This window comes from Myotis yumanensis, unplaced genomic scaffold, assembly GCF_028538775.1.
Source record: "Myotis yumanensis isolate MYYU_CA2020_CCGP unplaced genomic scaffold, mMyoYum1.0.hap1 SCAF_3, whole genome shotgun sequence".
In the NCBI taxonomy this organism is placed as follows: Eukaryota; Metazoa; Chordata; class Mammalia; order Chiroptera; family Vespertilionidae; genus Myotis; species Myotis yumanensis.
In genome coordinates this window covers 168191391-168219387 of record NW_027223754.1, presented here as the reverse complement: position 1 = coordinate 168219387, position 27997 = coordinate 168191391, and the positions used below count along the sequence as shown (strand labels likewise).

Genomic DNA, 27997 nt, shown 5'->3' with positions numbered 1-27997 from the left:
TGGACATCCCTCTCGCAATTTGGGACCGTTGGCTCCTAACCGCTCACCTGCCTGATCGCCCCTAACTGCCTCTGCCTGCCTGCCCGATCACCCCTAACTGACCTCCCCTGCCGGCCTGATCTTGCCCCCAACTGCCCTCCCATGCCAGCCTGATCTTGCCCCCAACTGCCTCTGCCTGCCTGATCACCCCTAACTGCCCTCCCCTGCTGACTTGATCTCGCCCCCAATTGCCCTCACCTGCCAGCCTGGTTGCCCCAAACTGCCCTCCCCTGCTGGCCTGATCTCGCCCCCAATGGCCCTTTCCTGCTGGCCTGATCTTGCCCCCAATTGCCCTCCCCTGCCGGCCTGATCTTGCCCCTAACCCCCTGCTGGCCTGATCTCACCTCCAACTGCCTCTGCCTTGTACCACACCATCATGGCTTTGTCAGGAAGAAAGTCAGATGTCCGGAAGATGGCTGGTTGACCTGGTCTAATTAGCATGTTACCCTTTTATTAGTATAGATAGATTATATAAGATAGGATTGCTTAAATGGAAGGGGAACGCCTTTTTCAGCAGGAGGAGATGCTCTTGGCAGACAAAAACACTGATTGCCAGCCATATGCACTATACTGCCAAAGTGGTCATTAAAAAATTGAACTGCTTTCGTACACCTTACCCCAAATAGCTGTTGCCCTTCAGCTCCCACCTTAGGTTCTGCCTTCGCAGTTCACTCAGATTAGGTTCTGATTGGTTGGTTTCTATGCCAGTCAGCATCAAAAGCTCCTCCTCCTAGGCAGCCATTGCCTCCTGGCACTTCACCCAGATTTGGTTCTGATTGGTCGGTTTCTATGCCAGTCAGTGTCTCAGGGCCTATCTCTGGGCCTGATTAAAGAGGTGGGGCTGATCAGCAGCCTCGTGGAGGCCTGGAGAGAAACAGAGTTGAGGCTGCTGGTGAAGTCCGGAGAGTAAGAGAGAGGCAACGCCTGATCAACAGCTGCCACTGAGGCTGCAAATCAGACCCTGCCTCTCTCTCTCCAGGCCTCTCTCCAGGCCTAATCCGCAGCCCCCTCCACAGTCAGTGCTGGGTTGCTGCCCTGGCACCAGCTGCAGTCAGTGCTGCACCACCATGGCAACCCATCACTGACTTCCAGTGTTAGGTCAAGCCTTCCGTCGTTATGGACTCTGGCTCTTTATATATATAGATGAGATCAGTGCTTCTCAGTGGAATACTGTTGGCATTTGAGATAGTACAAATCTTTATCTGTGCATTGTAGCATGTTTAGCATCCCTGGCTCCTGCCTCCTGATTAGCAGTAGGGCTCTTTTAGTCATTGTGACAAGCAAAAATGGCTCCACACTTCTCCAAACTATCCCTGACATAGTACTGCCTTCAGTTGAGAATCACTGAATTAGATCAGCAACTTTCTTACAATAGCTTTTTACCATTTAACAGAATTTTAATTCTTAGATTTAGAAAGGTTAAGGATGAACTTTTTTTTTGTTTTGTTTTTTGCTTTTCAACATTACATACTTAGTCATCTTTGATTCTAATTTGTTCTGATTTATTAAACAACTAGAGGTTCAGCCACACGAGAAGGTGCCCTGCCTCCCACCATGTGAGGAGGCACCCTGTGGGGGGCCGGGACCCACGCCTGGCCCGCATAGTGCCGGCAGGCGGCAGTGTTGTGTCCGCTGGGGTGGGGGCATGCTCTGAGCACTCGCCTGGCCGTCATGTTGTGTCTGCTGGAGTGGGGGCAGGCGCTCCTGTGTGTTGCGTCTACGCTCTGGCCTGCCCCCAGCCCCAGCCTCTCCGTGTGTTGTGTCTCTGCTCTGGCCCACCCCCAGCCCCAGCCTCCCTGTGGCCACTGGGATGGGGGTAGCACGGGGTCCCCTCCCGCCCATCTGCGTGCGCACCTCCTCCTTGAGTGGTCGTGATGCAGCCTTTTTGGAAAGATACCTTAGGCCACAAAGAAGATGGTATTGGGATAGGAGAAATGGACAGGATTCTCCAGCAGTTTCCTTTTACTTGTCCATCCTTTCAGGCAAGGAAGAGTTTTGTTATCTTACGTTAATGTCTTCTTCCCTCTGTCTTAACAGGAACAAATAATTAAAAATAAGAAACATGGTCAAAAATTTCTAAAACTATTCTGACGTAATTTTTAGATCACTAGATAGTATAAGAAGTATAGTGTTTATTGTAAATATTTTTAGACAAATAGATTTTCAGCAATTGACTGTATGGATGAACTTCTCAGATTAAACTCTTTATGAGAGGAATCACCTCTTTTTCAAAGGACCAACCAGTTCCGAGGAAAATTAAATCACTTAATAGGCCATTTGAACTAAAATGATACATTTGATGAGAATTCTTTTTTCTGTTATACTTAAACAATCCTTCCTAAACCTATTCATATTTGTTTCCATTGCAAACTTAATGATTTTATTAATGGCTTAATTTAATATGGTTTTTACTGTAAACTCTATTAAAATCATGGTATCTTTTGGAATGCCCAAGGTATTCAAACGAAGTTTTGCATTATCTTGATTCGTTGTGGGTTTTCCTTTTGTTGCACGCTCTGAAGTGCAATGGAAAAGTACCTTCTATCCTCCTCTCCCCCTAAATAAGTAGTAGCCATTTTCTAAATTCAAAACATTTACTCTTTAGATTTCCACATTGTGACTTAGGGAATTCTGGTTATCCTCCTTAGTTCATGGTAGGTGCTTAGATTCTGGAAGGATTGTTAATATGACTTTTTCAAGATGTGTAAGTATACAATAAAATGTATACTATTTAGGCAGTGGAATAATTGTCTATTATAGATCAGAAAGGGAGAAAAACATCTAAAGATTAACATATTTTATAAGAGTTGATAGAGCAGTAAAATGAAGTAAGCTCAATAGACAATATTTTTTTCTGGGAAGATTACTTGCTAGAGATATTTAGCTGACCATATAGAATATGATTAATCTAGTGCATCTTGTGTGTGTGTGTGTGTGTGTTGTGTGTGTATGCACATACACTTTTATTTGGATTCTTTGGTACTATGATTTTATTTTTTGGTTATTAATTACTTTTTTAAATTATTGGAAAATACAAAGAAAATATCTTTATAGACCCATTGCTTTATCTCTATATTTTACGCATTTCCTAATAAAGTTTGAGAGAATATACTTACAGAGGCACGGGTTAGTGTGTAGTTTACTGAAATAAGGCTAATGAGAATTTAGGCAGAGTGGTCAGCAAAGAATTAGTAAACTTGGATTCATAATTAGAAAAACTAGTCTTTAACAGCTGCCAATTGCAGCACCAAGGAGAGCTCCAAGTGTGTTCTTTGTTCTGATGGTGTTATTTTAATGATAGAGGGCCTTTGTCCTGTGTACTTTAACAGGTTAAACAAGAGCAGCTCCCCTGAGGGTCATAGATTTTTCTTCCTCATTTGGTCAGAGCCTTCGGTTTTACTGTCTGAGGTTAGAAAACAAAGTGCAGCTTATTTAGTAATGAAACATATATTATGTGGTCTGTTAAAACTGATTCTGAAAGGGAATTTCATAATATTCTGCCTAGTTAGCTATTATTTTTGTCTTGAGTAATTTAGCATGATAATATTTGCCCTGTCTTTTCTCAGCTCTCCAGAAGTCTTTTTATCACAAGTGCTATTCTTTTTCCTATTTCAGCTTGAAGCTTAACTTTCTTGTAATTTTACACTCCTGTCCTTTTTTCTTGGTGTTTCTGTATTTTATTAAGTTTTAAAACCAGGAAGAATTCTTAGATTGTTTAAGAAATATAAGTAAATGTTATCTTTTATAATACACACATATGTGAAATAAATCCACACACATATGAAGGGTATATTTTAGTATCGGGATATTACATCACATCTTGTGGACCCTACATGTGCCAGTAACAAAGTTATATCTAGAACCCTCATGGTATAAAGGATAATATATTTCTACTCACTGTACAACCACCTCAAATGCAGTCACTAATTTCTAGCTAACCATAATACTTGTAGTCTCTAGGTAACCCTTTTTTTTTTTTTTTTTTTGGTAATGAACTTTCATATTCTCAATATTTTCTTAGAGCACTCTGCTTTCTTCTTCCCCAGTCTTCTTTTTCTTCTTTTCTATGCCTTTACTCCCACTTCCTCTTTTATACTACCCAATTTATTTCCTCTCGATCCATTTTCTTTATCATGTATCTCCTCTTTGCTCTCTCTTCTCTTCTTTCTTTTCCTCTCCCCTTTAAATTCTTCCTATTCCCCTTTCTGTCCGTCCTATCCACTTCCTATCTACTCCAATTTTTTTCCTTCTAATTTAAACTACAATCTCTCTTTCTCCAGATAACACTGCTACTACCTAGGTACCATCTCAAGAAATGATCACATTCTCCTTCTCTAAAAAAGCTGTTTTAAAGTTTTGTCACTTTGCTGAAATTCCGCAATTCCCACTCCTACCTTCTGTACTCTTTTTAGATATTCTTCTGATATACTAAGAGAATAGAAACTGTCATATATGATTTTTTTTCTTAAATTCTTTATTGTTTAAAGTATTACGTAAGTTTCCTTTTTCCCTCATTGACCTCTCCCTGGCTGTCCCCACCCTCCAGCACATGCCCTCACCACCTCCCGCCTCCCACCCTCCCGCCCCCCAACCCCGTCTGTGTCCATTGGTTATGCTCATATGCATGTATACAAGTCCTTTGGTTGATCTTACCCCCTCACCCCCTGCCTTCCCTCATAGGTTGGACATATATGATTTCTTGTTGCACTACTTTACCTACCTTATCTATATCTTAACTTGTGGTTTTTTTTTTATCATGCTAGACTCAGAAGGAATAACTTCTCTACCTATACTCTATATTTTCTTGATAAAATAAAACATAGTTACTGTAGAAAATTAGTAACTATAAATTTAAACAATTTTAAATCACATACTACTTACCCTAATTGCTGTCAACATTTTGTTATATAGCTTTAAGACTTTTATTTATATATATTTACTTATGAGATGTATATTTTAAATAAATAGAATCATATTCTCCATTATATTTAAATTTTTTTATTATAATACTAGAGGCCAGGTGCATGAAATTCATGCACTTGGGGAGGGGGTGGGAGGTGTCCCTCAGCCCAGTCTGTGCCCTCTCACAGCCCAGGAGCCTCGTGATCAATCGCCCCAAAGAGGTAGGCCCCGTCCACCACAGCCCACCGATTGGTGGCCTTGGCCTCCTCTTTGGGGCTGTCGTGGACCCCCCGACCCCCCCCCCCCCCCCCCCCGCCCATTGATCTGCCAGCTGGTCGCCTGGGCCTCCCTCTGCAGGGCGATCAATGGGTGATGGATGGGCCCCTGACCAATCGCATTGCACCCGCCTTGGCTGGCCTGGCGCCAGTGGGTATCATAGCATGGTAATCCGGAAGGTTGTTCAGACGGTCGTTCTGCTGTTCGGTCGTTTGGTCGGTTTGCATATTACACTTTTATTATTATAGATATCAAATATGCATGATGTTATTCAGTATTCTTTTGCAACATCTATTTTATGGGCTACATAGAATTCTTTTGCATAAAACTTAGTGTACCAGTTCTCTGATGGATAGTTACGTTGTTTTTCATCATATAAATGGCAGTGGACAGTTTTTTTGTTTTGTTGTTGGTTTGTAAATTGTTGAGTATATCTTTGAATATATCTTTGGATAACTTGTTTATTTCCTTAGGGTAATGATTAGAGGAAAGATTTTTGAGATCAAATGAAAATCATTTTTTAATGCATATCGTCAAATTTCCCTCCAGAAAGGTTGTAGCAGTGTATTTCCTCATTTTTTACAAATTATATAATTTGCTCCTTTGAAAATATTGTAATATTCGTGCCTTTCAGAATGACTTGAAATGCTCTAAAATCTAACATACATATGTATATACACATATATATGAAATATTTTTCCAGGTTGTTTTTTATCATTTAGTATTATGTTACTTTTTGCCATATATAATTTTTAAAATTTTTATGAGGTAAATATATTACTCTTCCTTTGTGGGTGCTTCCTCTCATGCTGAGAAAGGCCTTCTCCTATTCTAATATTATAAATACATTAATGTGTATTTACTTTTGTTGGTTGTGTTTGCTTGTTCTTTGCTCTTTTAAAATTTACATTTAAATCTATAACTTTCCTGGAAATTAATTGGTCTTGTTTTCCAATAATAAATCTGTTATCCCAGAATTAATGATTTATTTACAATTTGTTTCCCACACTTGAAATGCTACCTTTTTATGTTAGATAATGGTTTTCTCTGTTCTATTTCATTAATTCATCTCTGCATTCCACTTTCAATCCTATTTATTTATTTATAATCCTCACTGAGCACATTTTCCCCATTGATTTCTACAGAAAATGGAAGAGAGGGAGGATGGGGAGAGAGAGAGAGGAAGAGAGAGAAACATGGAGGTGAGAAAGACATATCAGTTGGTTGCCACCTGCATGCTACTACCAGGACTGTGGAATGTGCAACCATGGTATGTGTCCTTGGCAGGGAATTGAACCTGTGACACTTAGGTCAATGCTCTAACCACTGAGAAAAACTGGTCAGGACAAATCTTATACCCTTCAATAGATTTATTTATAATTAGCCTTTTTTTTATTAAAGTAATCAAGAGCACTGTTTGAGGTTTTTTGTTTTTTGTTTTTGTTTTTTTTTTAGAGACAGAGGAAGGGAGAGGAATAAAGAGAGAAAAACATCAATGAGATCCATAGGCTGCCTCTGCACCTCCCTACTAGGGATCGAGCCCGCAGACCGGGCATGTGCCCTGACTGGGACTCAAATCAATGACCTCTTGATTCCTATGTTGATGCTCAACCACTGTGCCACACCAGTGGGGCAAGAGCTCTGTTTAAAAACATTTTTTTAAATAACATAAAAAATGAGAAAGTTTTCTCTTGCAAAGGCAATCATTATTATAATTTTTTTGTTCATATGCAAATACACAGCTGATCTTTTTTTAATTACATAGGTAGAAATATACCATATACACCATTGTTCTACATTCTTTTTTATTCCATATCAGCATATACAGTTCTAACTCACTTTTTTCATTTATATAGTTATCCAATTTAAGTGTCTATAACAATAGACACTTTTTTTTACATGTAGGATTTTTTTCTGTCTTTTGTTACTACAAACTATTATAATCCTTATCCTATTTTTTGCCAACATGCAATAATAGGGCAAATGTTTAGAAATGGAATTACTGTTATAAATTGTAGTTATTTGCAAGCAACATAATTCAGCCCTGGCTAATTTCTGAAGAAAAGGAATTTACAAGAAGTCTGTAAAATCAAGTTTGTCAACTCCTACTGCTACTACTATAACTAACCTATTTTTGTTATTTCCTAAAATTTCAAAGTTTCACATTTGGACAAAAATGATTTGTATTTCTTCTTGTGGCTACCATGAAGTGGAGAGAAGACTTTTCCATTCTTTTATTGTCTTTATTGAGGCCAGGCTCTGCTACTCATCACTTTGGGAAGTTGCCAAAATACGAGGCTACTTGAATGCTGGATATCAGCCAACAAACATTTACTATAGTTCTTATTTTGGCTGCTTAAAGTCTGTATACAACTCTTCTTCTCACACCTAAACGTACTTGAAACAAACAATGAAAGCTAATAAATTGGAATGATTCCTCTTACATCCATAAATGTACCATTTATTATGCACTCTCCAAGGAGAGAAAACCTAATGTTTCCTGACCTCTTTCTAAATCCAGGACCTCTTCTTGGTTATGTCCTCTAGACATCTGTGTTCTGAAGAATCTATACTAATAAAAGAGAAAGATGCAAATTGACCATCCTTCCGCAATGGCCACAAGCCACGCCCACCAGCCAACCAGGAGTGGGCATGCAAATTAACCCGACAAAGATGGTGGGTTAATTTGCATACACAGGTGTCAAGCGCTCCGGGAGGCAATGGTGGCCACCAGCTCCTGGGACCATCGCCGGCCCTGGGAGGCAAGGCCGGCCGCGCCAAGCCACGCCCATGGGCTCCCGGGACCATTGCTGGCCCCCGGAGGCGAGGCTGGCCGTGCCTAGCCACTCCTGTGGGCTCCAGGGACCTTCACCAGTGGAGAGCAGAACAGGAAAGCGGGAGGTTTGGAAGACTTGGCAGAGCAGGAGGCCGCTGGATATAGAGCAGAGCAAGAGAGAGGGCGGCTTGGAAGGTGTGGCTCCCTCTGTTACCCCAGCTTCCTCATCACAGCTGTGGAAACTGACAGCAAGGAGGAGGAATTCCCACCCCCACAGAATCAGCTATTGGTCAGACAGCTCTGAGTGGCCTGACAGCCAGGACTCTCATTTACCTGCATCTCAGATAGTGACAGTAGAGAGATGGGACTATGTCTAAAGAACAACTATTGATACAACATAGCAGCTCTGCAGCCAAAAGATGCCAGTGTTATTGAGAGAAAATGTCTGAAGAGCAACGTGTGTCTGATCTTAAAAGAAGGCGGCGCCTGTGACAGGATGTATCTGAACACCAGCTACTGAAAAACGTCGCTCTGATGCCAAAAAACAAGCGTCATCGACAGAAAATGTCTAAAAACCAACGTGCCTTTGAAGTTGAAAGAAATTGAAAGAAGGTGGCGACGACAGAATATGTCTAAAGAACAGTCATCAACAAGTACTACCAATTCTGGTAGGAACTGCCTTCTCAGCAATAATGGAGTGCATGAGGATGCAATCCTCGAACATAGTTGTGGTGGAATGACTGTTCGATGTGAATTTTGCCTGCCACTAAATTTCTCTGATGAAAAACCATCCAATGGGAAATTTACTCGATGTTGTAGCAAAGGGAAAGTCTGTCCAAATGATATACATTTTCCAGATTACCCGGCATACTTAAAAAGATTAATGACAAACGAAGATTCTGACAGTAAAAATTTCATAGAAAATACTCATCCCATAAATAGTTCTTTTGCTTTTGCTTTCATGGGTGCAAATATTGCATCATCAGGAAATGGGCCATACTGTTTTAGAATACACAGACAAGTCTATCACCGTACTGAAACTTTACATCCTTTGGATGGTGTTTCTTGGAAGTTTGCTCAACTCTATATTTTGGATACAGCTGAAGCTACAAGTAAAAGATTAGCAATGCTCAGAAAGACTCATGAGCAACATCAACAACCTCATGCATGAAATAAATGAAGTAACAAAATTGTAGAAGATGCTACGTGAGGTAGAAAAGGAAGCCCAATCTGAAGCAGCAGCAAAAGGTATTGGTCCCACAGAAGTAACAATGGTAATTTAAATACAATCGTAACAGTGACCCAGGTAGGTATAATTCTCCCCGTGTAACCGAGGTTGCTGTCATATTCAGAAACAAAGATGGAGAACCTCCTTTTGAAAGGGACTTGCTCATTCATTGTAACCAGATACCAATAATCCAAATGCCACTAAAATGAAACAAATCAATATCCTGTTTCCTACATTAGATGCTATGACATATCCTATTCGTTTTCAACATAGTGAAAAAGGCTAGGGAACAGATATTGCATTAAGACTCAGAGACAACAGTGTAATCGACAATATTTCTAGACAAAATGTAAGGACACAAGTCACACAAATGCAGCATTATGGATTTCATCTCTCTGTGCAGGACACATTCAATCCTATTTTATTTATTTATTTTTTAATTAAATCTTTATCGCTTAGATTCTTACAGTTGTTCCTCTTTTTTTCCCCCATAGCTCCCCTCCACCCGGTTCCCACCCCACCCTTGCACTTACCCCCCTCCCCCCCACTGTCCTCATCCATAGGTGTACGATTTTTGTCCAGTCTCTTCCCGCACCCCCCCCATGCCCCTTCCCCCTCCCCCCCCAGAATAGTCAGTCCACTCCCTTTCTATGCCCCTGATTCTATTATATTCACCAGTTTATTCTGTTCATCACGTTATTTATTCACTTGATTTTTAGATTCACTTGTTGATAGATGTGTATTTGTTGTTTATAATTTGTATCTTTACCGTTTTTTTCTTCTTCCTCTTCTTAAAGGATACCTTTCAGCATTTCATATAATACTGGTTTGGTGGTGATGAACTCCTTTAGCTTTTTCTTATCTGTTAAGCTCTTTGTCTGACCTTCAATTCTGAATGATAGCTTTGCTGGGTAAAGTAATCTTGGTTGTAGGTTCTTGGTATTCATCACTTTGAATATTTCTTGCCACTCCCTTCTGGCCTGCATAGTTTCTGTTGAGAAAACAGCTGACAGTCGTATGGGTACTCCCTTGTAGGAAACTGACTTTCTTTCTCTTGCTTCTTTTAAGATTCTCTCTTTGTCTTTTGCTCCTGGCATTTTAATTATGATGTGTCTTGGTGTTGTTCCCTTTGGATTCCTTTTGTTTGGGGTTCTCTGTGCTTTCTGGACTTGTAAGTCTATTTCTTTCACCAGGTAGGGGAAGTTTTCTGTCATTATTTCTTCAAATGGGTATTCAATATCTTGCTCTCTCTCTTCTTCTGGCACCCCCATAATTTGGTTGTTGGTACGCTTGAAGTTGTCCCAGAGGCTCCTAACACTATTTTCATATTTTTGAATTCTTTTTTCTTTTTGTTTTACCTTTTGGGTGTTTTTTGCTTCTTCATATTTCAAATCTTTGACTTGATTCTTGCGATCCTCTAGTCTGCTGTTGGAACTCTGTATAATATTCTTTATTTCAGTCAGTGTATGCTTAATTTTTAGTTGGTCCTTATTCATATCCTCGAGGGTCTCACTAGATTTCTTGAGGGTCTCACTGAATTTATCGGCGGTTTCTAGAAAATTCTTGAAAAACCTTAAAAGTGTGGTTTTGAACTCTATATCCAGTAGTTTGCTTTCCTCCATTTCTGTCATTTGTGACCTGTTTCTTTGTCTCCGCATTTTAGTTGCTTCTCTGTGTTGTTAGAGTGGCTTTGTGTGCTAGGTGTCCTATAGGGCCCAGTGGCTCAGCCTCCCCAATTACCTGAGGTAGACACTCTTGGTGCACCCCCTTGTGGGCTTTGTGCACAATCTTGTTGTAATTAAGCCTTGATTGTTGTAGGTATCACTGGGAGGAATTGACCTCCAGGCCAATTGGCTGTGAGAATCAGCTGTGTCTGCAGTGGGAGAACTTCTGTGCTGGAGACACCCTTCTGGGGCAAGAGTTGCTTTGGTGGGGCTTTGGTGCTCACTGAGTTTGCCCCCTGAGTGTGTCCCTTATGGATCTGAGGAGTTTTTTGTTTGTTTGTTTGTTTGTTTGTTTTTTCCTCTCTTTTTTTTTTTTATTGCTAAAAGCATTACAAAGGGTATTACATATGTATCCTTTTTTCCCCCCCACCCTTGACAAGCCCCTGCCCTCCCTTACCTCCCAGGGATCTGAGGAGTTGTAATCTGGATGGTCCCACTCTGACCACTGGGTACACTGGCTCTTGGATCTCTAAGGAGGTGCTAATCTAGCCTCTGCCTGAGGCTACCCAGCAGGAGCTATGGAGAGATTTGCAGATTCCTCTTCTTTGTTTGGGGTTTGGAGGTGCCCAGATGAGGCCCAGCTGTGAAGCAATGCAAGCTGCTGTGGGCCCTTGGGCCTTCTTTGGAAGTTATGGGTCTGTCTGTCCCAGCTACAGTTTGTTAGGTAATTTTCAGATTGCAAAGGGCCAGGCCATTCATATGCAAAAGCCTCTGCTCACAGCTTTTGTGGGGTGGGGTCTCAGGGAATCAACAGGGCGGAGCAAACAGCTATGGCTGATCCTCAGTCCTACCCTAAGGGCCCCTCGTGTCAGTGTCCCTCGGTAATCGCTGCAAGCACCTCTGAGAGAAAGCCGCTCTTGAGTTCCGACCGATGCTAGACAGTCCAGTTTCTGCCCGTATGAGTCTGGGACCCCAGAGACTCACCCGGAACTGGAATTCAGAGTAGTTGGGAGCTTGAGACTTCCTCCTGATTGAAAAAGACAACCGCGTCCTCAGTTTCCAGCCCTTTCCACATGCGCCTCTGTACCTCTGCACTTTACTTTCGCACCTCCTCTGAGTCTCAGTTTGCTTTTCTCTTTCCTTATAGTTGTAGAATTTCCACTCAGCCAGCCTTCCTGTGGTTCTGGATGATGTCCGTTTTGTCTTTTAGTTGTATTTTTGAAGTGGTTGTGCGAGGAAGCAATTTCCGGTGTTTACCTATGCTGCCATCTTGGTTTCTCTCAATCCTATTTTAAATGCAGGAAAATTAACAGTTTATTGTGGATTCATATTCAAAAATGGAGTCCAATCAGATAAATTTCATCAATGCAAACAAATCTAAGTTGAGAGTTGAAAAACATAGTGGTTTGATGGATTATCTCAAATCTATATCTGAAAATGACAGTGTGCCAATTGGTAAATTATAATACTTCCATCATCTTTTGAGGGTAGTCCCAGAAATATGCAGCAGTGATATCAGGATGCTATGGCAATTGTAACGAAGTATGGCAAGCCCGATTTATTCATAACTATGACATGCAACCCCAAATGGGCAGATATTGCAAACAATTTACAACACTGGCAAAAAGTTGAAAACAGACCTGACTTGGTAGCCCGAGTTTTTAATATTAAGCTAAATGCTCTTTTAAATGATATCTGTAAATTCCATTTTTTTGGCAAAGTAATAGCTAAAATTCATGTCATTGAATTTCAGAAACGCGGACTGCCTAATGCTCACATCCTCTAATTAATTCCTTTTCAATGTGCACGAATTTCATGCACCGGGCCATTGGTGTAATTATATTTCTAAAAATGGGAAATCACAGGCATATTCCCCAATATATAACTTAAATATAGTTAGATAGAAATACACAAAAGGAAATTTTTGATAGGATAATACAAGTGAAATTTAAAATTTTATTATTAGCCAAATATAAAGCTTTTGTGATTTTTAAAAAAAGTATATTATTAGTTTCATTGTTTGACTTCCCCCATGAGAATGTTAGCCCTATTTGGATGGAATATTTGTCTGTGCTCAAGACAAATACCTAACAAATGTCTATATTTCAAGCATCTAGAATGATGCTAGACACACAGCGAATGCTTAATAAGTATTTGATGAATTACTGACTGCATACTATTTTATGAGAGCAGTAAGCTTTAAATTAAAAAAAAAAAGTTGTCTCTTTGTTTATTTATTTATTTATTTACTTACTTATTTTCACCCAAGGATATTTTTTCCATTGGTTTTTAGAAAGAGTGGAAGGGAGGGACAGAGGTGGGAGAGGGATGAGGGAGAGAAACATTGATATGAGAGTGATACAGTGATTGGTTGCCTTTCTACTGGGCCCTAACTGGAGTGGGGGATTGAAACTTGCAATCTAGGTATGTGCACTTGTCCCGGAATCAAACCCGAGACCTTTTAATCCATGGGCCCACGCTCTAATTACTGAGTCAACTGGGCAGGGCAAAATTGTCAGTTTAATAGTTTGTCATACATTGATTCAAAAGTGTTTCTATATTCAGTTTATTTTGGTATTTGCTTTTCTGTTGTGGAAGAATGAAATGCGGATGAAAATGAAACAAATGCATCATTGTGTATTCTTAATAAACATGATCTTCCCTTTTTAAATTAGTTTTTAGAGAGAGAGGAAGAGCGAGGGAGAAAGAAAGTAATATCCATGTGAGAGGAAAACATGGATCTGCTTCCTCCTAAATGCCCCCTACCGAGGTTTGAGCCCACAACCTGGGCATGTGCCCTGACTAGGAATAGGACCAACACCCTTTCAGTACATGCTCGATGACTTCCAACCAACTGAGCCACACTGGCCAGGGCGTGATCCTCCTTTTTTCAGTTCTTTTTGTCAGTATGCAATTGTTTTTCTGTTGAAAATTAAAATATTTTTCATCTTGCCTGAGATCAGTTTTTCTTGCAAATTTTGGGACACTGTCACATTTTTACGTTTTTTAGAAAAGATTGATATCAATTTCTGAGCAAGTATTGATAATGATAGATAAGGATAAATGCAAGTCTCTTCATATTTCCTCCAGTATCAGTAAAGATCAACAAGAACAACAAATAAAACTACAAAATCCATACCCTCAAGAAAGCTAGAAGACAGAATGTTACAAATTCTAAAGTTTCCTGTAAGTGAAAAAAATAAGCACCAAATCCCAGAAGAGATATCTACCTCTCCTGACACAATCATTTATAGACAACAAGGAAAGTTCTGAAAAACTGGAGGAAACTAGGATTGTTCTAAAATCACCATCAGAAAGAGAAGCTACACCATAAATACAAAAGAGTCTTGGTTTATCAGAGCACTGGTTATGGGTCGTGGGCTTAAAAGTTCTAATTTTTCTAATTTCAACTATCTGGAAAAATATTTTTTTCTGATGGAGAAGAAAGTTAAAGACAAGGAAAGGTACCTTTGGGAGATTGGCTGGTGAAGGAAAAAGAAGCAAAAGGGGAAAATGTAAGGTCTGACAATATAAAATAATAACTCCTCCCTCCAAATTTGAGAACACACAGTGCCCCTCCTTACCATTGCCACCAAGAAATAGTCATCCATTAAAGAAATTATACTTGCTACACTAACAAAAGAGGAGGCTCTTAAAACAGAAATCTTTTGAACCACCCCAAATTCCAAGTCACAATTTATCAATTCTTCCTAAATTTATGGAAAGCTACCATAAGAAGAAATCAAATATCTCAGCAAATGAAACCCTCTTCCACAAAAGAAAACAACCAAAAAAGCAGAAGAAAACGATAACTCATCTTCAGATTTGAAACAATCTAGAACAAGCATTTAGAGATAAGAAAAACCAACTAGAATTATAATTTTAAAACTAAAGAAATTATCTCTAAAAGAAAAAAACCCTCACAAAATTAGAATGAAATCTAGGATGAAATAGAAGGAGAATTGACTGAACCCCAAAAAAAGAGACAAAGACAAAGATCATCTTAGACATATATTCTAAATTTTAAGATGCCCAAGGGGGAGTGGACGCCACTGAAAATTTACAGAAGGGCATTGAAGAAAGGCAAAAATATAATCATAGAAAGTGAAAATGAATTAAAGAAGTAAAGGGTGGGGCTGCAAGAAGGTATGGGGGATAAATGGTGATGAAAAAATAAAGTAAAACAGGTAAATGAGAAGGTGGTTGAGATGGAAATGAGACAAAAAAATTCATATGTATAATAAAATTACAAAACTAAGCAACAGGAACAGAAATATTTAAAACTATAATTAACTTGTTTTTTTTTTTCATAAAAAAGAAACCCACATCTACATATTGAAAGGACTGTAGGATACTTGGGGATATTGATATTAAGCAGTTAGTTTTGAGTCATATCCTTGTAAAATTGTTAGACTTTAAAGTTAAAGAAAAAATTCTGAGAGCCTCCAGTGGGGTAAAAAGACCAAAGAACCTACAGGGCTTGAGAATTATATTGGCACAGACTTCTAAATAGAAACATGCAAAGCAAAGTAACAATGGAGCAGTGTTTTCAAGAAACTATAGGGAAAAAGAATGTGAGCCAAGAATTTTACATACAGGATGGAGCAAAAGTAGGTTTATAATTGTGAATATGGGAAATATGGAATTCATTCTTGTATTATTATTGTATTATTTTCCATATGAACAACTGTAAACCTATTTTTGTCCTACTCTGAAAAACTGTTTTTCAAATATCAATAATAGAAAAGGACTTAAACGAAACTCGGAATACTATACACATGAATTGAGGAAGCTACTAGAGCAGTGGTTGCCAACCTTTCGGATCTCACGGACCACTGGTTGGTGATTGCTGTACTAGAGCATGATCTTTATCCAACTGTTAATTGAGTAATAAAACATCAAAGGGTTTATAATGAGTATTAAATATATTTAACTGTAGATCTAAGACTGAAATATAGGTGGCAACAAAAGACAAAGACAAAGATCATCTTAGACATATATTCTAAATTTTAAGATGCCCAAGGGGGAGTGGACGCCACTGAAAATTTACAGAAGGGCATTGAAGAAAGGCAAAAATATAATCATAGAAAGTGAAAATGAATTAAAGAAGTAAAGGGTGGGGCTGCAAGAAGGTATGGGGGATAAATGGTGATAATAAGAATTCTATATAATAAAACCCTAATATGCACATCAACTGACCGGTGGAACGACTGGCAGAATGACTGGTTGCTATGATGTGCACTGATCACCAGGGGCAGACGCTCAATGCAGGAGCTGTTACTGACTGGAGGCAGCTCCTGTGTTGAGTGACTGCTCCCTGAGAGGGCGGCGATTGGGGGGCGGGACTGGCCAGCAGGCGAGGCTAGGCCGCCAGCCAAGGCAGGTGCCAGCAGGGGCCCCCCAATTGCCCCACCCACCAGTCACCCTGCAGATGGCCCTGATCACCGGCCAGGCCTACGGACCCTACCCAATATATTGGGAACAGTCTCTTAGATTTAAAAATTAAAATCTGGCAAGGCTACTCTAACACTGAAAAACAGGATGATGCAGTGATGATATGCATGGCCTCTGGCTTGCACATTTTGTGGTCAGCCCTGATTCTGACACATCTGTGTGACAAGCCAATTACTTAACTTATCTCTGCTTCAGTTTTTCCACCCATAAGGTGGGGAAAATGGTACTACTGCCTCAGAAGGATCGTGTTATGTACTACTTTTTATAATCAGGGTCAAAAAATGTAGTTGCCCATACAAGAGCAAGATGCCTTTCACCTGTATGAAAAGTATGGTCACTGGTGCATGCCGAGTCCCAGATTTCGAGAGGGTTGTCCAACTGCCGGTTTAGGCCCGACATCCCCCAAGGGGTCCTGGATTGTGAGAGGGCACAGGACAGGCTGAGGAACCCCCTCTCTCGCCTCCCCTACCCCTCCGTTCACAAATTTCATGTACCGGGCCTCTAGTAATATAAAAAGCTTACATATTCTTGCAAAGTATAAATAATCTATATTATAACGAGTTAATATGCAAATTAGGCCAGGACTCCATAATGGGGCACAACCAGACAGGAGGAGGTTGCGTGCGCAGGTGAGTCCTGTAGCGGAGACGAGACAGAGGCAGGGGGCCTGCCTGAGCCGTTGTGGTGGCTCAGGTGGCCCCGGAGCGGACACAGGCAGGGGGGACAGGGGACGCTGCAAGTAAGGCGCAGGTCCCAGCCCTCCGCCGCACCAGTCCGGCCTCCCATGGCACTGATCCGGCCTGACTCCCACAGCAGCCGGTGCTGCGCGAGTCAGGCGCAGGTCCCGGCTCCCTGGGCGCCATCCAGCCTGACTCCCAGGGCGGCCAGCCCTGCACGAGACAGGCTTGGGTCCTGGCCCCCTGTGGAGCGCCTCCTCACATGGTGGACTGACTCCCGGCCACCTGTGGCACCATCCGGCCTGACTCCCACATCGGCCGGTGCTGCACGATTTAGGTGCGGTCCCGGCCCTCTGTGGAGTGCCTCCTCACATGGTGGGAGGCGGGGAACCTTCTTGCTGGGCCTCTAGTCTATATATATATAAAACGCTATTATGCAAATAGACTGAACGGCAGAGCAGCCTATCGCTATGACGTGCTGACCACCAGGGGGCGCGTGGGGGACCTGGCATAGGTTCGCCATCACTAGTGTAGAGTAATCTTGTTTGTTGGTCCTTGCAATTCATCGCTTTGTCTATTTCTTGCCACTCCCTCTGGCCTGCAAAGTTTCTGTTGAGAAATCAGCTGACAGTTGTATGGGCACTCCTTTGTAGGTAACTAACTGCTTTTCTCTTCCCGCTTTTAAGATTGGTAACTTACCAAGATTGCCAGCTCTTTTAAGTACTCTTTAATAAGATAGCCATTCAGTCTCTGTGGTACAAAATATTTTTTAGTCACTTCACATCTCATTATGAAATATGTATTTCAAAGACTTTGATTTTATATAATTGACAATATTGGAATTATCCTGTAGTATTTTGGTACTTCTGTCTTCAACTGCTTTGCTATATTACTCTTTTAATGATGCAGTCAAGGTTTTCTCATGTCTAAACTTACTTTATAGCCTTCTCTCCCCTCACTTTACCTCTTACGCTCCCCCTCACCCCTCATTCTCTTTCATCTCCCTCTATCCCCTCCTCCACGGCTTTCCATTTCCAGTTACAAGCATGCACTGTGTCATTATGGCTTTAAGTAGAATTAACATATTTTTCTGAAAAATCTTTTTCTAAAAAAGCCATTTGTGCCTTGGTGTGGCTCAGTTAGTTAAACATAGTCCCGTGCACTGAAAGGTCACCAGTTCGATTTCTAGTCAAGGCTAATAGCCAGGTTGCAGATTTGATCCCCAGTCAGGATGCATGCAGGAAGCTACTAATCGATGTTTTTCTCTGTTTCTCTCCCTCTCCCTTCCTCTCTCTAAAACCAATAAAAATATTTTTTTTAAAAATAAAAGCCATCTGCTTATGAGAATTTATCTGCTCTGGTTCATCTTTCCTTTAATGACTCACTAAAAAGTAGTTCTTCATGAATTAAATTTTTGAAAGAGAATCTGTCTAGTAAATACTCTAAACCTGGATATCTTAGAAACATCCGTACTTGAGTTCAGCTATATAAAATACCTCCCATGTAGTGTAATGTGCTTGAATCCTTGTTTCTTCAACTTCTTAGTGTTTGTTTGTTTTTGTAATCATTTGCCCAACAGTGTTTTGTTTTCTTGGCATATTTTCCATGTATTAGCCACTTTTATCATGAGAAAATGAAATGTTTCCCCAGTGATCAGAAGTTAGCCATTGAAAGACTCCTGTAAATATTTATCAATACACTTACTTGAAATAATCTATATCTTTACACTTCATGAAGTTTTGATTAAGTTTCAATGCCTTAAAAAATTCTGATGAGAAAATAGAGGTTTGTCTTCACATTCCAGATGTTTAGATCTTACATATCTTCACTAACATAATCAGTATAGCATTAGCTTAGGACAAGGTTCCTCATCAGCTTCAGGGCATGTAAATTTACAATTCAGATAATTTGGTAATTTAGAAATATTTTGGTCTACTACTTTCATATCTAATTCCATTGCCATTGTTGTTACTTCATAGTATCTACACTAATAAAAGAGAAACATGGTAATTAGCATACGACCGCTACCCTTTTCATTGGCTAATCAGTGAGTATATGCAAATTAACTGTCAGCCAAGATGGCGGCCGGCAGCCAGGCACTGAAGCGAGCAGGGAGGTTTGCTTGCTTCAGTGACTGTGGACTCCAACATTACCCGCCTAACTTGCCGGCCTCTCAGTTGCAACTCTAAGCAACTATGTACTATGTTGCAAATCAGAAGCTAAACAAAACTCCAGAAACCGGATTCAGCCGGGCTTTAGCAACATTGTATCGATGTTTTCAGCAGCGAGGCCTCAGAGCTAAAGCTGGCCCAGAATAAAAAAAAAAAAAAAAAGAAAACAAGGAGCGGTTGGAAGCTTCAGTCACTCGCTTCAGGAAAACAGCCCTCAGCCCCTCACCCAGACTGGCCAGGCACCCCAGTGGGGACCCCCACCCTGATCCAGGACACCCTTCAGGGCAAACCAGCCAGCCCCCACCCATGCACCAGGCCTCTATTCTATATAGTAAAAGGGTAATATGCCTCCCAGCACCGGGATCAGCGGAGCAGCAAGGTTCCCGGCACCGGGATCAGTGTGACAGGGGGCAGCACCCAAACCCCCTGATCGCCCTGTGGCTCTGTGTGTGACATGGGGGAGCTCCCCAATCCCCTGATCGCCCTACGGCTCTGTGTGTGACAAGGGGCGGGGCCACAACCTCCCTATCTGCCCTGCTCTGTGCCTGATAGGGGGGAGCTCCCCAATCCCCTGATTGTCCTGCGGCTCTGTGTTTGACAGGGTGCAGTGCACCAACCCCCTGATCGGCCCTGCTCTGTGTGTGACAGGGTGGGGCGCCCCAACCCCCCCCCCCCCCCCCCCCACGGGCCCTGCTCTGTGTGTGACAGGGTAGAGCCATAACCTCTCCATCAGCCCTGCCCCGAGTGTGACAGTGGCGGTGCCCCAACCCCCTGATTGGCCCTGCTCTATGGGTGATAGAGGGTGGCGCCCCAACCCCCCTCCACGGGCCTTGCCCTGTGTGTGACAGGGTAGAGCCATCAGCCTTCAACCTCCCATTGGCCCTGCCCTGAGTGTGACAGGGTGCAGCACCCCAACCCCCTGATCCGCCCTGCTCTGTGTGTGACAGGGAGCGGTGCCCCAACTCCTCTATTGGCCCTACTCTGTGAGTGACAGCGGGGAGCTCCTCAACCCCCTGATCGGCCCTGCTCTGTGCATGACAGGGGGCAGCGCCCCAACTCCCCAATCGGCCCTGCTCTGAGCCTGACCAGGGGCTGCACCTAGGGATTGGGCCTGCCCTCTGCCACCCGGAAGCAGGCCTAAGCCAGCAGGTCGTTATCTCCCGAGGGGTCCCAGACTGCGAGAGGGCACAGGCCGGGCTGGGGGGACCCCCCCCCCCTTAGTGCACAAATTTTTGTGCACCGGGCCTCTAGTTGTTGGTAAAGAGTTTAGTTGACAAATGTAAGCTCTGCCATTTTTCTGTTTATTGTTGCTTGCATTATTAACACTGTGGTTTCTATGAAGGAATTTATTTAAAATTTTTATCACTTCTGTGAAGGATACTTGAGTTAAATAAGATGTTATCTTTAAATCCACTAAAGCTGGATATCCACTAACAGCCATGGTATCTAATGAATTATTAAGGTTCCACTGGTCAAAAGTTAATGGATGAATGAGAATTCCACTGTTAGCCCTTTCACATTGTCTCACATATGACTCCCTGATATTTTGAGTGAGGGAGGAGGCAGTGTCAATCCATAAATGTCTTTTCCTATTGGAGTATCTTTTGTGTGTCCCAGTTTGAAGGTTATTCCTCTACAGAAGCAAGACCCTGGATTAAGTTGAGGTGTAATGTTTTGAGAAAGCCTATATTGGTAAAAGAGATAGATTGGGGATTCTTTGTTATGCATGGCAAAACAAGGGGGCCATAGGGCAGATCCAAAAGTAGAAATATTCTGTAATTCTTTATTATAAATTAATTTCTTTCAATTAGGCATGAATACTTCATTTTATTAAATAACCATGACTAAATAACCTTTGATATCCTTTCTTTAGATAAAATCATTATTTTCTTCAATCTGCAGGTGAGTTTAATATTATGAAATTTTCAATACTGAACTCTCATTGGATTTCTGCAATAAAATCTTCAGTCTTTTGGATGTGTGTTTAAGATATATATCAATAGGTTGTTTTTTCTAGTATTATGTAATGTTTTTTAACTGCAATTTTAATGAAATTGATCAGTTTTGCTAGATTTGTTTTTAGGGGGCTTATAATATTTTCTGTAATTGGAAACATTTTACGTAGTAGTGGAAATGTCTGGGGTTTTTTTTTTTTTGAAAGTTTGAGATGACTCACTATTTTTCTGTTTTTAAAATTTTTTACATTATCAAATATACTTACAACAAAAGCTTCATATATACAAGCTTACACCAAAATAAAAAAAAATAAAACTCTGCTAATACCTTTAAAGCCCTTTATGTTTCTTTTTTAAAATTATCATCTGAAGACCTGCTTATTGATTTTAGAGAGATAAACATCTATATGAGAGAGAAATATTAATCGGTTGTCTTCCTGTACACACCGTGACCTGGAATCAAACCTGCAAGCACTCTGTGTATGGGACAGCACTCTAACCAACTGAGCCACACTAGCAGGTTTTTTGTTTGTTTGTTTTGTTTTTAATTGCATGCTTATTTTCTAGGTGATAATTATTATCTAGCTTTTCTTTGTGTTTTTACTACAACCTTGCCTATTAATAAACATCTTTAAATTTGTTTTGCTTGTTTTTGATATATATATGGAATCATAATGTATTTTTTTGAAATGATTTTTTCACTTAAGTTTGTTATTGATTGCCCTTTGTTATTATTCCATATTAGTTTATTTTTTCACTGCCATATAATATTTCATTGCATGAATATGCCCCAGTGTTTTATTTATGCTATCATTTATGAATATGCCAGTTGTTTTCAGTTTTATAGAGTATACTAGAGGCCTGGTGCATGAAAATTCATGCACTGGAGGGGGAGTCCCTAAGTTCGGCCTGCCCCCTCTCACAGTCTGGGAGCCCTCAGGGGTGGGAGATGACCCTGCGATCAGGGGAAGGCGACACGCCCATCACACCTCTGCTGCTGCCACTGCCAGCAGTGCAAGCCTTGGCTTGCCCTGGTTACCTGAGCCTCGGCCGATCCTGGGCGGCTGGGCAGCTGACATCCGAGGCTTGCCTGTGCGTCAGGCCAGCCCTGGGCAGCTGAGGAGCTGAGAGCGGGTCCGGCTGCACCTTGCGCCTGCCACCCCTCCCCCCCAGTGGGGCTGAAAGGACTGGGGGACTCCGGTGGGGCTGAGGGGACTGGGCACCGCCATCTTGTAGCTATGGGCGCCACTGTCTTTGTGCTGATGTGACGGTCAATTTGCATATTCCCTCTTTATTAGATAGGATGCATAAGAGTATAATTGCTACATCAAAGGGCATTCTTGTTTTTTTCCTTTTCTTTGCCTATTATGTATATTAATATTTTTATTTCCCTATATTGATTTGGAAAGTAATTATCCAAATTTTAAATTTGCTGTTAAGCATGAAAAAAATTAGCAACATTGCCAACAATAAATTTTCCTTAATATTAACTATGAGAAGAAACCATTTTGTTATGCTTTCTGTATAAAGAACACAGTATACAGTTTTAATTCTTCTTACTACTACTGCCTTCTCCTTTGTTTTTGTGGAAAAGTTCTTGAACTTCATATCAGGAGTATCATTTTCAAACTAATAATTTTACGTTTTCATTACATTCTCCTTTTGTAATTACCAATGACATTTGCATTCTCTTTTGTAATATAACAGTTATGGTTGAGACTAATGTCTTGAGTTTAAATGGTCCCTGTGCACATCATCAATGATCTGTTTTAATCATTCCTTAATAAGTACCAATTAGAATACTTATTTGACTGTTGTTGTTTTTTCTAGAGAGCTGTATGGCTTTATATCATCTGAGTCATTACATATCTGAAAGTGAATTTCTGTTTTCTTATTTGAGCAACATGATTGGGTATGGATTTCTAATCAAAGGAAATAACTTTTCTCTTGAAAAGTCTGATATTTGTTTATTGTCATCTAGCAATTAAGTTTGAAGTGAAGTCAAGCCTAGTTCAACTATTCTATGTAACTTATGGAGAGTAGGGGCGGTTCTGCCTACTTTCTATTTTAGAAAAAATTTTTGAGTTGTAATGAGAGAATGTGCCTTATATAATAGTTAATCTTAATATATTGCTATTTTCTGTGTGAATTGACAAAATGATCAGTACAAGAAAATCATTGTATGTCTAATAAATTAATCTTATTGGTGATTATATTCAAATCTTCTATAACCTAATTTGTTTTGTGTCTTCTTAATCTGTCATTCAACTAGAGGTTAAAATTTCCCACATTCATAACAGTGTTACCCATATTATTTGATGCTATTTTGAATGTACTCTTTCCCCCACTCCTGATTATTTTAGTCACACTTACGCTTTTCATTTTTAAAAAAAATATATTTTCATTGATTTCAGAGAAGGAGGGAGATACAGAAACATCAATGATGAGAGAGAATCATCGATCAGCTGCCTCCTGTATGCCCCACACTGGGGATTGAGCCCGAAACCTGGGAATGTGCCCTGACCAGGAATTGAACCATGATCTCCATCCAGGTTCATAGGTTGATGCTCAACCACTGAACTGCACCTGGGCAGGCTGTGTTTATTTATTAAGAGGGACAAGAGGTCAGAACTGGATGTGAAAATCTTAGTTGAACTAAGAAAGGTTGAGTCTCAGTTGGAAATATTTACTTATGACAATGATAACAAGTACTGGCCCTCAAGCCAGGTAAATAAAAATTTCACAAATCATAACAATCTGAATAAACAAACCATAAATTTCTGGGGATTAGAATTATGTAAAGAATCTGCTTGAAGGAATAAGGTTAGAATGTTCCAAGGGACCAGAATTCATATATTTTTAAAACTTTATGAAAATTTGAATTATAAAGTTTTTATGTGTATAATGTATTCTCTTTATTGAGTGTACTAGAGGCCCGATGCACGAAATTCATGCACGGGGAGGGTCCCTATTCCTGGCCAGCAATCAGGGCTGATCTGTGGGGTGACCGGCGGGGTGATCTTGGCGGGGGCCCGCTAGCACCCACCTTGGCCGACCTGGTGCCTCCTGCCCACTAGCCCCGTCCTCCACTGCGGGGTGATGGAGGGGGCTCCCCGCTGGCACCCACCTTGGCTGGCCTGGGGTCTGTGGGCTGTGGGCAGCTTCTGTGTTGAGTGTCTGCCCCCTGGTGGTCAGTGCATGTCATAGTGACTGGTCGTTCTGCCATTTAGTTGATTTGCATATTAGGCTTTTATCATATAGGATAGCACTTGTGTTGCTGTCAGTTATTCCATATTACTTATGCTCCATTTGGGATGTAATGGGAGGGAAAATACAATATTTATGGTCTTTTTTGTTGTTGTTAATCCTCACCCAAGGATATTTTCCCATTGATTTTCTTCTTCTTTGTTTTTTTGTTTTTTGTTGTTTTTTTTTTTTTTAGAAGGAGTGGAAGGGAGAGGGAGAGACAGAGTGAGAGAATATGGATGTGAAAGAGATACATAGATTGGTTACCTCCTGCATGTGCTCTGACTGGGCTGGGGATCAAGCCTGCAACCTAGGTACATGCCCTTGACTAAAATCAAATCTGGGACCCTTCAATCCATAGCAAATGCTCTATATCCTCTCAGCCAAACCAGCTAGGGCTTGGTCTTTCTTTACTAGTAATGTTTTCTCTCTCAGCTGTAATAAAAAACACAAATTTTAAATTTACTGTGTTCAATTATAAGTAGCAGATTTATAAAGAACATTGTAAAAATATTATTAGTGTAAGATTTTGATTTTAAAATTCTGTATTTCGTTGTTTTTGTTATGTTTGGTTAAAACTTATTTTAAAAGGGTTATCTTTAGTTTGTTTTTAACCATTGCACAGTGAGTTCAATTCTGAAAAACCATACTCTCTAAAATACCTCTGTCAATAATATTGCCTGAATGACTTCATGTGATCCTTCATTTACAGAAAATGGGTCACATAATTTTTGAGCAGGTATTTTTGTCTAAATTTATATACTGATACCTGCATTAGGAATTAAAAAAGAAGAGGCCTGATTTATTTACCTATTTAAGTCTATACTGGAGAGAGAATGTCTCTTTTTAATCATCCTTTTGTTTTATCTTTTTGGGCTATAAATGCTATTTGCTGGAGGACATCACCAGGATCAGGGTGAAATGTGTGCAGCTGCATACTGTCCTCAATGCTCAAGGGTTGTATCTGTGTGTATGTCCCTGCTTTAGTATGCTGTAGCTCTAAAAGTAAACAAAAGTGTTAGATTCATTGGCTGTCAAGCTGTCAGCTAGGAAAAGAATTCCTTCTTCTAATTGAATTTATATGGAGAACTTGGAAGGAATGAAAGGGTGGTTTAATTTTTCCCTAGGTTTTAAAGATGTGATTTATTGTACCTTGTAAAACTAAAAGGGAAAAATGGGGAATGGTAATGATTTTCCATGTCATTAGTTTTTATATTTGTAAAGTTCTGGCTTCCACTCATCCTACCTTGAAAGTTTAGATTTGGTATTAAAACCAAAATAATACTTCTGAGGTCATCCTATGTGTTTGTTGATATATTCCTCCCTCATTTTAGATATCTGTAATTTAAAAAAAAAAGATCTGGGACATTAAAATAGCTACTAATGGACTTAGTACCTGCCTGGATTAGGAATGGTAGAAGGGTAGATCTGTAAAATAACCACATCTAGAACTTTTCTATGATAAATATAAGAAATCGTATTAATCAACTTATTTGTGAAGTATAGTAAGAACTTTGTTACAGTGTTGTCTTTGATAGAGAGGTATGACCAGTTGTTTGTTTCCCCATTTTAAAATTTTACTTGAGCCCTAGCTGGTTTGGCTCAGTGGATAGAGTGTCAGCCTGCAGACTGAAGGGTCCCAGGTTTGGTTCTAGTCAAGGGCACATGTGCGGGTTGCAGGCTTGATCATCAGTAGGGGGCGTGCAGGAGGCAGCCAATCAATAATTCACTATCAGTGATATTTCTATCTCTCCCTCTCCCTTCCTTTCTGGAATAAATTAAAAATAATAAAATAAAATAAAATTTTACTTGATAACTTAATTATAAATTGGTAGGTGATGATAAATTGTGAATTTGGAAATTTAATTCTAATTAATATTAGGAAGATTGATCATTACTCAGAAATGGTAACACGGTAGGAGATATGAGAACTATCTCATAAATTTGTCAAAATGTATTAGGCATAAGAATTTTTTTTTTAAACAAGTTTAAAAATTTTTTTTTTATCGATTTCAGAGAGGAAGACAGGGAGAGATAGAGAGAAACATCAATGATGAGAGAGAATCATTGATCGGCTGCCTCCTGCACACCCCTTTCTGGGGATGGAGCCCTAAACCTGGGCATGTGCCCTTGACTGGAATTGAATCTGGGACCCTTCAGTCTTCAGGCCAACGTTCTAACCACTGAACCAAAGCAGCCAGGGGTAGGCACATGAAGTTTGGATGTGAAGTTGGCTGTACGGCTGTTTAAAATGAGCATTCCATTTCCAAAAACCTCTTCAGAGAAGAAGTGCACAGATTGAGCTTAGTTCTGCATAATAGCAAAAAACAAAACAATAGTTAAATGTATCTCTAGAGACCAATTAAATTATGATATATCAATACATCTAAGTATTATACAGCTGTTTAAAAAGACTAAACTGGTACTGTATGTATTAACATGCTTAGCTTTCTAATATATGTTAAATAAAAATATGCACAGCCCTGGGCTCGTGGTTCAGTTGGTTGGAGTGCCATCCCATGCACTAAAAGGCTGTTGGTTCGATTCTGGTGAGGGCACATAACCTAGATTACAAGTTTGATCCCCAGTCGGGGTGTTTCCAGGAGGCAACTAATCAGTGTTTCTCTCTCCCTCTCCCTTCCTCTCTCTAAAATAAATTTTAAAAAACCCCACACTTTTGGAATCACTGAATTGAGTTTGTCTGCAGTATTATTGTTGAAGTGGTTATTCAACAATATAAGAGTTTTGTAGTATGCTAATATTTTTTAAAAATTTAGGGCCTCTAGAAAAGGAAAACATATATAAGGTAGGAGTTCAAAAGTAAGATGTATATCTATTTTTAAATCTCTGCTGTGCTGTTTTTCTATTTCAGTTACCTAGAAAAGTACGAGAAAGTTCATCATTTTGGGGAGGATGATGATGAAGTACCACCAGGCAATCCAAAGCCACAGCTTCCTATTGGTGCAATTCCATCTTCCTACAATTACCAGCAACACAGTGTATCAGGTAAATTGGAAATTGACAGGACATAGGTCCACAGTTTTGAATTAGGAAAATAAATAGTATCCAATGACTTAATCCCTTAATTAAAGACTTAATATAACGTTCAAAGATCAACATCTAATTGGTATCAAGGCCTTTCTATCATAGGATTCATGAGGTTTTTGTAGCATTTTCCAGACTTACAAATACCTTTACTTTAAAAAAAATTATTTTATTGTTGGGAGTATTACAGATATCCTCCATTATCCTCCTTTGCCCCTCTCTTTTCATCCCTCCATCCCTATCTCCCCCCCTCCACCCCCCCTACCAAATGCCGATACTTTTAAGTGAAGTTTTTCTCTTACTTCTTTGGCTAATAATCAGTTTAACCTTAATAGTTACTAACATGAGAAAGATTCAGTTAGGATTAGAGAAGTCAAGAATACTTAGATAGCATCTACTAGATTTACTACAATTATTGAAATTTCCAGCACCAGAATTCCTCAGAAATGTTCCTAACTATTCAACTATTTTCCTGGTGTGGTACCAGTAATAGGATTTTCTTTTTATATTTAAGTCATTCTTGTAATAGTTATAGAGGAATCTGCAGCTAAAAAGAACAGTACT

The 27997-nt window shown here is 40.2% G+C and overlaps 1 protein-coding gene across 2 annotated transcripts in view; it reads left to right on the top strand.

The window, feature by feature from the left end:
* Positions 1-27997, top strand: part of ARID2 (AT-rich interaction domain 2) — a 192384-nt gene that overhangs the window by 82008 nt on the left and 82379 nt on the right. For both annotated transcript variants that reach the window (XM_070410384.1, XM_070410385.1), the window contains exon 4: positions 27261-27394. In XM_070410384.1, the coding sequence (XP_070266485.1) occupies positions 27261-27394 (134 nt within the window). The remainder of the gene's footprint in view (positions 1-27260; positions 27395-27997) is intronic.